The sequence below is a fragment of the Somniosus microcephalus genome, chromosome 9 (genome assembly GCF_052327205.1).
Source record: "Somniosus microcephalus isolate GS21.2 chromosome 9, FLI_Smic_1.0, whole genome shotgun sequence".
Classification (NCBI taxonomy): domain Eukaryota; kingdom Metazoa; phylum Chordata; class Chondrichthyes; order Squaliformes; family Somniosidae; genus Somniosus; species Somniosus microcephalus.
In genome coordinates, this window is record NC_140995.1 from 173025247 (window position 1) to 173035161 (window position 9915).

The following is a 9915-nucleotide window of genomic DNA, read 5'->3' on the forward strand; positions in this document are numbered from 1 at the left end:
AGTGGCCTCTACTGCCTTCTTTGGCAGAGAATTCCACAGGTTCACCACTCTCTGGGTGAAGAAATTCCTCCTCATCTCTGTCCTAAATGGCTTACCCCTTATCCTTAGACTGTGACCCCTGGTTCTGGACTCCCCGACCATCGGGAACATCCTTCCTGCATCTAGTCTGTCTAGTCCTGTTAGAATTTTATAAGTTTCGATGAGATCCCCTCTCATTCTTCTAAACTCCAGCGAGTACAAGCCCAATCGACCCAATCTCTCCTCATAGGTCATTCCTGCCATCCCAGGTTATCAGTCTGGTGAGTCTTCGCTGCACTCCTTCCATGGCAAGAACATCCTTCCTCAGATAAGGCGACCAAAACTGTACACAATACTCCAGATGTGGCCTCACCAAGGCCCTTTACAACTGCAGCAAGACATCCTTGTTCCTGTACTCAAACCCTCTCGCTACGAAGGCCAACATACCATTTGCCTTCTTAACCGCCTGCTGCAGCTGCATGCTTACTTTCAGCGACTGGTGCACAAGGACGCCCAGGTCTCGTTGCACTTCCCCTTCTCCAAATCTATTGCCATTTAGATAATAATCTGCCTTCCTGTTTTTGACACCAAAGTGGATAACCTCGCATTTATCCACGTTATATTGCATCTGCTATGCTTCTGCCCAATCACCCAACCTGTCCAAATCATACTGGAGTTTCTCGGCATCCTCCTCACAGCACACATGCCCACCCAGCTTTGTGTCGTCTGCAAACTTGGAGATATTACATCTAGTTCCCTCGTCCAGATCATTAATATATATTGTGAATAGCTGGGGTCCAAGGACCGATCCCTGCGGTACCCCACTAGTCACTGCCTGCCACTCGGAAAAAGAGCCGTTTATTCCAACTCTTTGCTTTCTGTCTGCCAACCAGTTCTCTATCCAAGTCAGTACCTTACCCCCAATCCCATGTGCCTTCATTTTACACACTAATCTCTTATGCGGGACCTTATCGAAAGCCTTTTGAAAATCCAAATGCACCACATTCACTGGTTTTCCCTTATCTATTTTACCAGTTACATCCTCAAAAAATTCCAGTCGATTAGTCAAGCACGATTTACCTTTTGTAAAGCCATGTTGAGTTTGTCCGATCCGGTCACTTTCTCTCAAGTGCTCTGCTATTACATCCTTTATAATCGAAACACTTCTTCTGCATCATCGTGTGTTACGTTTAGTGTGTATTGTATGCACGTTATAGGCACTGAAGTGCCTGTACATGCCATTAATGAAAGAGACAGAGTGGGAGAAATTCATCCAGGCTTGGTTTCAGGCCTGGAATAGTCACATTCGTTGCGTGCACCAGAAGTTGGACGCCCAAGGCTTGTTCGAAATTGTGCATTGGGTTTCATCCAAATAAATCTGTCGCGCTGCTGCGCCTGTAGGGTCGCCTGAGGCAGCTAACCGGTTTCCTCTGGACCAATTTAGGCCGGCATTGCTGCCCATAGCGGCTGTTGTGGGTCCTGGGAGGTGAAAGGAAGTGGCGCGAGTGAGGGCCGGCAGAGGTTCGCAATAGTGCTTCACTTTAAGGTAAGTTAAAAAAGAAAAAAAACTTTATGTTGGTGAGCTCCATCAAAACACAGAAGGAACTGGAAAAACTTGGACCTTTCCCTGTTTCACACCCAATAACTGGTTAAATTAGTTCCATTATGCACGCCGCACCCCCGTTTCTTTAATCCGACACGTTTTAGGCATCTTAGATTACTAATGTCATCTTCTAAATAAACGGTGTAATTTAAAATGTTTGTGAAACCTGACTATAGCAGCTTAGTGTGTCTATAACTCATACAATTTTCTGCAAGAGATCAAGTTCAGGTTAATGCAAGGATTTGAAATTCAGAATTTTATCCAAAATTTCTTGGAATTGCAATTTGAATACACCACTTGCTGGAGTGAGTTCACTTCGGGAAGATCAGACCGCAAAACAATGGCCCATATTTTCCGACCCCCATGTACGAGGTGTGTACGCGCCCATAGGAACCACACAGGTTCCAGATTTAGGCATGTGAAGCACATGCACTGAAACCCGGATCTTGCGATCAGTCAAGGATTCTCTTGACAGATCATCTGCATGCCCAAGAAATGTGCCTCTGCGGGTGGAGAGTTGCGCGATTTGCGCAACTTCCGCCCCCTGAAAGGCCATAGAATTCTTACGCCTGGTAAAAGCAGGCCTGCTTTTACCAGCATAAGAGCTAAAAAAATTGAAAAATAAGATTTTATCAACACTTATAAATTAAAAACCCTGTCCAATAAGGCAAGTTTATATTAAGCCCCGTTAAAACATTTTTTTTTTTTTTTAAATTCAAAAAAATTAAATTTTTTGTTTAACATATTTAATTAAATGCCATTTTAATTAATTTTATATGTAATGGTTTTACTTTATTTATTTCAGTGTTGGTGCATTTTTGTAGTCATCCCCATTCATACTTTTGACAGTTCCGTGCGTAATTTTTTTGCTACGGAAATTCAGGGCCAACGTAATTTACGGCATAAGTCACAGATCACGCTGTTCCAGGAAACTGTGGGCCATTTTAAAATATAAATTATAAATTGTGAAGATTAGATTTTTATTTATTTTAGTGAATATTTTAGTGAAATTTACACTCAAGGCCAGAAATATTGGTGTAGTGGAATGGAAAAGATTGGCATTTTTGGCACTTAGGGCTAGATGCATCAAGCACTCTCTGTTCAGCTACAGCATACGTCAAATGCATGGTAAAGCTCTTTCTACTCTGCCTCAGCACTGTACCTTAGCCCCAACATTGGAAGAGAACATCCCTACAATAACAAGGTATTTTTTTCCAATCCACACATAGCTTGTAACTACAGAGGAAAATTGTTAATTTTATTTCAATTAGTGCTAAATTATAGTCAATTTTATGCAATTGACCTACAATTAAGGTTCAGGCTACACCAGTCCAATTTAAGATCTTAATAGCTAACAGAGAAAGAAAATTCAATTCCATTCAGTTGCACTATATTCAAAATCAGGTTCCCTGGTTAAAGAATAACATTCAAAGTTATTATGCCAGTCAGTCCCTCTTTTAGATTTTTTTTTTTTTAATTCTGCTTTATTCAAAAAGACAATATCCTTGTTTTGGATTCTGTAGATTAATAATTGCATTTAAAGCCTAAACAATGATCGTGATTTATATTTATTAATGAGCATTAGTGTCAAATAAAATACAAATATGTTTCACATTGTTCTAAACTATTTTAATGGTATATATTATGCCTTTGGTATGCTCTACATTTTGAATTTCCAGTTTTACAAACATTAATCACTAAAAATCCAATTTTTTCACATTTTATGAAAATATTAAACTCGTATCTCAGATGCATAAAACCAATACTGAAATGCATTCTTATTATTGCTGAAAAAAATCTGTTTCTCCAAATATCAAAAAAAATTGAAGTAAACAGACTTTAGAAATGTGTGCAGATTAAGTAGCAAACAATCCCCACAAAGTAATTTCCCTTGCAAAACTGCAGACAAGACTGAGGAATAATTTACAGCAGTGATTTGCATGTTTGATATAACAGATTAAAAAAAGTGACTAGAATAGTTATAACAAATTAGTTATTCCAATATATTTTAAAATGTATGAACCAATACCAATGTCTATATGTACATACAAGGCTGCAACATTGTGAGGAATTGTGTCCCTGTTCAAATGAAAAAAAAAACATTTAGTGTGTGTTGGACAATGGAAGGTAGTTAAATATTAAGGAAATCCATATGTATTACAGCATGCTTTGTGTTAGATCAGAATGTGTGAATAGGATAAATGAACATGTGCAACTCAGCCCTTGAAAGGCACCATTCCAGCATTTTTTTTTCAACTGTTACCTTAAAAACAAGCAATCTTTCACCCTATGATGTGTTGTTTACCGAGATTGCATACTTGGGCTGCCAATGAGGTACCTGTTCTGTAGATTTCCATTCCTTTGGTCACCATCACTTTTGCATCATCCTATTTGATCTGTCACTTTTTTGGACAATTTTCACTTAATGCTGCTTTTTATTGTTTGAAATGTGGCTTTCAAGGAATTCATCACCCAATGAATAGCTTGACATTACTTTGGCAGTCGATGGTTCTGCTTACCTCTCCATGGTGTAAACAGTAAATGGGAAATGGGGTAGAGTGACAGCAATGAGCAGCTTAAAAGTTTATGAGATCAGTAGAGGGGGGGGGGGGGGGGGGAACAGACATACTCAAACTTGCTGTTTTATTAAAATTACACAGAGATAATTATAATCTTACGAAATAAGTTTAAACAAAAACTCAGCAGTATCTACACAACTGCCACCACTCCTTTAGAAAAACTACCATTATTTATATAATCAATTCATTGGCACAATAATTTTAAAACATCAATTTTCTTGTATAAAACTATTTTCTCATGTGTCTGTCCCTTAATGTTGTTTCGCTGATCAGTTCTTTACCACTGCAGAAACTATTAAATTTGTTTATTTTTCAGCGCAAATAGTACAAGTCCCATTTTTTGTGCTTGCACCAACACTGATACATTGCTATGTATGTACAATATTACAAGTTTTGTTTGTCTGCCTTTATGAGTTGTAAAGAAATCTGAATTTATTTCCCACAAAATAGCCACGCTGATTTGTATCAAATCCTTTTTTTTTTAAAAAGCACTAAATGCTTCTTTTGTATAGACAAACATCAAGTCAACCATGCCTTTACATAGTCCAGTTTTGGAAAAAGAATCTTGTGGACACATACACTCTTGTAACTGTGCCAACTGCCACCTGCTGTTGCCCTTGTATTTGTGTAATTCCGTAAGGTTTCTCATTCTGAATGCCCCTAGCTTAGGTTTTGTTTATTATTGGCCCAGACTGACTTTCCTGACAATCACTGGTGTCAGAGAAAAACCAATTACCGTGGAAAGCAATCTAGTGGTTTGAGGATTTTAGTGTCAGACTGAAATATTTAATTAATTAGTTACTGGACACAAACTTTAGGCTTACTTAAGATGTGAATGGTATATAATTAGTTAACTAATGGATAAGGTGGAAGTTTCTGACCAACAGAATCTTGCTCGACTACATACAGGTAGAAAGAAAAACACTACTGTGTCAAGCTGATATGTTTTGCGTGTCCCAATACATTTTTGGACTGTGAGGCAGTTGCCAAAACAGTGCGTCATGATGTCAGGAAGTACGCATGTGAAGGGGGAGGGAACGGAACAAGCTGCAGCTTCCGTTTATGTATAAACAAGCTTTCTAGTCTTTTTAACCAGTAATCTCCTGAAAATATATTTAAATACATCACAGGAATCCATTTGTGGCACAATAAGGATTTGATTTTTCTTTTAAAGTAACCAGAATGACAAAATAAAAGTTGTGGCGGATTATTTACTCTATTCCACGGTCAAGGCTATTAAACTTACTGGTCACAAGAAATGCAAGTAAAATGTATGACATTTAAAAAAAAAGATAATTCACACATTCAGGAAAACTGAAAAAAAGAATACTCCAGACTGGACATTGACATATAACTGTAATAGGAGTGAACTTCCCCGTATCTTTGGTTTCTGCTTTGCAGCTTTTAAAAACAAATCACATCAACAGTGAATGCCATAAAGGAATTGATGGCAGAGTGGATCCTTGCACATTTGCGACCTGGATTCAAACCCTACCAAGACTGTTGGGAAAGAAGTTTCCTCTCTGTCATGACTGTTAAGGGGCCAATGTGAAATGAGTTTGGTCAGCTTCAGTCCAACTCCTAGCGGGTTCAGATGCGTAGAACAGAATTCAACACAAATTGGAACCTTCACTCGGAGGTCATAGAGATAACCAGTGTGGGAAATTATAAAATAAATCACACTGGTGCAATAGGAGGTGACCTGAATTTGGAATTGCAGCATATTGCTGGAGCACAGTTTAGGGAATTTTACTCTACATCTGGTAATACTATATCTGACGTGAATGGGCTGACATTGGGTGCCAAATGTATTTATTTTTTATTCTTTTTTGGGATGTCGGTGGTAAAGCTGGCATTTATTGCCCATCCTTAACTGAGTGGCTTGCTGGGCCACCAGAGGCCAGTTAAGAGTCAACCGGAGTCACATATAGACCAGACCATGTAAGGACTGCAGGTTTCCTTCCATGAAAGGACATTAGTGAGCCAGTTGGGCTTTTACAACAATCCAACAGCTTCATGGTCACTTTTACTGATACCAGAGTTCCTCATTTAAAAAAAAACTGAATTCAAATTCTCAAACTGCCATGGTGGGAGTTGAACTCACTATTTATTATTAGCCCAGGCATTTGGATTACTAGATCAGTAACATAACCACTACACTACCATAACTTTAGCAGTTCTCCTTAACCAACAGCTAACAGTTTGACAGTTACCGATTTACTTTAATATGACTAGTTTCCACAGCAGAGTTCTGAATTTTCTACCTGCCTCTGGCTCAATGAATTACAATAGGACAGCAGCTCTTAAGTGATGTAGTACCGTGAAAATGTAATTCTGACAGCATCTTCACAGTAATCTTCATCGCCAGAGTTTGTCAGCAGCAATTAATATTCAGTTTTTCCAGATGTTTACTAATACTATTAACAGCAATAACTAAACACTTATTTAACTTTTTAATGATGAATTTTCTTAATTGAATGAGTGTGAAACACAACCACCTCACACCGCCCTATTTTTGGCAACTAATATGCTTGGAGCAACTATAGAAAAGGAGAAAATAAAGATTAATCCTCCTTCTTTAGATAAACTGAAGTCTGATTAAGGTTACAATTTTGAAGTGTTGCCACAGTAAGCAAAGGGTTACGAAATATGCAGAAATATAGCTGTAAAAAATATTGATTTTTAAAACAAAATTTGAAAGTTATACAACTCAAGAGTGCTGCAGGCACAAGTTAAAAAAGACTCACAAATAAAAGATCAAAAGACTGCTCCATTAGATGGTGCAACACTGAATGGGCATTAGTGGACTGGGATTTAAGATCATTCCAACACAAAGCACATGATGCAGACAGATTTTTGAGGTTTTGATACTCTTCCTTCTTCCCCCGCCCCCCCCAAGCCATCCACCAGCCAGGCTACCTGCGCTCAGCGGGTTTCTGTCAATTGCACTCTAAGCTGGCCCTGGAGAGTCAAAAGACTTGCCCACGGATAACTAACCCATTCATTGTTCCTTGCCCTCCTTGGAGCTGTGTCTGGCACCTCCCCAGAGCAGTGCGGCTGACATTGGCAACAGTGAGAAGAGGTCAAATCTGCATCCCATCACTCTGTGATATCATGCCACTCTGTACCAGTGATGTGATGTTATGGACCCTTTAAGCACTTCAGTTTTGTTCCTTTTTCACCTACCCTGCACCACCGCTACCATATGCTTGCATAGATGCTCGCTCAGACAACAAAAAGGTAAATGATACCTTTTCAGTGCATAATATTACACACACATACAAAATTCTACTGCACCTAATAGCCCAGAGAGATGCGTCAACCATCGTAGTAGTTCAAAAGTGACATTATAGCCTCAGGGTCCAAACCTAGCTCTAGAGAGAAGTGGTGTGAGACCCCAGAAGAATCAATCTCGCAGCACCTGCGTTTCAGACTCCCTCGATTATAGCTACAGTGCACTGCAAAAACTGGGTTTAAAAGTGCACAGAGGGTCATTTGAGCACCCTGGCATATTCTAAATTTACCAAGAACTTATTAAATGTTTAGAGAGTGCAGGCATTCTGCATAAGCGAACAAAACCCGTTTGTGCAGAGCTCTCTCCTGTTGGGGAGAATTCGAATTGGAGTCAGGTAGTATAAACACACTGCCGAGCGGGAACTTATGCCGCGGTCTCATACCAGTAGCTACAGTATAAACACACCCTGCATGCTGCATCATCGAGACCTCGAGATAGTGGTCACCTCCCGACAAGAGAAAAGTTGAAACGGTTCTCGAACATTAACAGGTTAGAAATAATACATGAAATTATGTCACATAGACACCGCTCTATTTATGGCATTGCTAAAAAGGCTCTCGTAATTCGCACACTTTTTTGTAAAATAAACTCCAGACGGTGTATCGCATACACAAAAGGTATTCCACAAGTTATCAAAAATCACATTATTAATTTTAAGCATGAATCGGAATTACGTATTCCGGTCCTGGAATGTCTGTGCGTCTGTTCTTTTACATAAGAGAGTGAACTGAGATTAAAGCACAGCGCCCTGACTGTGTAAACCGTACCAAGCGCACTAACACCAACCTAAACACGCGAAAAATTTCGCACATTAGTGCGGAGGATAAAATCAGAGAAAGAGACAGTTATTTCTGAAGGCTGGCCTCAAAGCTCCTCTTGCTTATTTCGCATTGTCTGGCTCAGAGATACCAAAAGTAGAAGCTTGGGAATTGCCAGTATAATCTTACTTTAAAACTACTAGCGCCAAGGCAAGCTGGTCGCCACAGGGTCAGGTCACTCGTATACAGCGTTCGTGCATTTACACGCATCTGTTGATCTGGTTAGCGGGCAAGATGCATGCCCTGGAAACCTGACAAATCCACAGATTTCAATAGCAACCTATTCACACGTCACTTCAAAAGCAGCAGCAACCTCTGGCAAAGACAAAAACCCCTTTGAAGAAAAAAAAATACAACGACAAATAGACATTGACTGCCTCTTCCTCACCTTGAAGCTTCCACAATACGTACCTCAACCATTAAACAAGACATTTAACCATAGTGGCAGACTGGTGACCCTTGAATGCCTTGAAAGCTCTGATTGGTGCGGATTGCTCATGAAGGCTCGCGCTGCAGAATCCAGCAGCTGCATCCAGGATGGCAAAACACATACACACGGCAAAAAATAATAAAACACCAAATTACTACAGCGGCACGAAGCTCCGCCAGTGTCGCCTTCTTTTTCTGTTGTTGAAGCTTCCCTTACTGTCAAGAGAAACAGCAAGCGGGCGCTGAAATAAGCCCTGCCTCGGAGGACAGGACACACACACCATGTGAGGTAGGTGTGGATGAGCAGGGAGGCGGGGACAGGACAAGTACAAGCTTCGGCGCACTGCCGGCCTGTCCGTCACCCGAGGAGGAGCGAGCGAGGCGGTCGGAACGCCAGCCCGGCCGAACCTCGTGTCTCGGCGTTCTGTTGATCTTTCCTCCTTCCAGCGACCCCCTCCCTGCTCCTCATTTGTTTAGGCTTTTTCCAGACTTTTTTTTTGCTTTTTGGTCACTTCTGACCGAAAGGCCATCGACCTGAAACGTTAACTCTTGTGTTTTTTTTCTCTCTCTCTCTCCACAGATGCTGCCTGACCTGCTGAGTATTGCCAGCATTTTCTGTTTTCATTTCCAATTCCCAGCACCCGCCGTATTTCGCTTTTGGCTTCATTTTTAAGGAACTAGAACGAGAAGAGTATGGCACCAGTTTAAAGGATATTCCAACTTCCCACCCACCCTGCCTTTTACACCCCATATTTTGCTCGGGCGTCTCCAGGACGGTTTTCACTTCATTTTATTCATCGCTTGGGTTTGTAGAGTTGTTCATTTGTTTAGGCTTTTTCAGACTTTTTCTTTTTGGTCAACCACTTACCAGCATGTCTCCAAATATTTTTCTGCAGCCACCAAAGGAAGTTGTTTGTTTCTGTGAGCAAGAGCGGGAAAAAAGTAAATAAAGACTTGCATTTATATAGCGCCTTTCAGGACTACCAGACGTCCCAAAGCGCTTTTCAACCAATGAAGTACTTTTGAAGTGTAGTCACTGTTGTAATGTAGGAAATGCGGTAGCCAATTTGTGCACAGCAAGCTCCCACAAATAGCAATGTCATAATGACCAGATAATCTGTTTTTAGCAATGTTGATTGAGGGATAAATATTGGCCAGGACACCAGGGATAAC

General features: G+C 40.4%; 1 protein-coding gene across 2 annotated transcripts in view; it reads right to left on the reverse strand.

Annotated features, from left to right (window-relative positions):
- Positions 1-9089, reverse strand: part of LOC147112847 (3',5'-cyclic-AMP phosphodiesterase 7B-like) — a 208092-nt gene extending 199003 nt beyond the window's left edge. The window contains exon 1 of one of the 2 annotated variants that reach the window (XM_085997546.1): positions 8725-9089. In XM_085997546.1, coding sequence (XP_085853672.1) covers positions 8725-8745 — 21 coding nt within the window. In that variant the 5' untranslated portion in view covers positions 8746-9089. The remainder of the gene's footprint in view (positions 1-8724) is intronic. The other variant, XM_085997544.1, reaches the window with a different exon arrangement.
- Between the last annotated feature and the right edge of the window lie 826 nt (positions 9090-9915).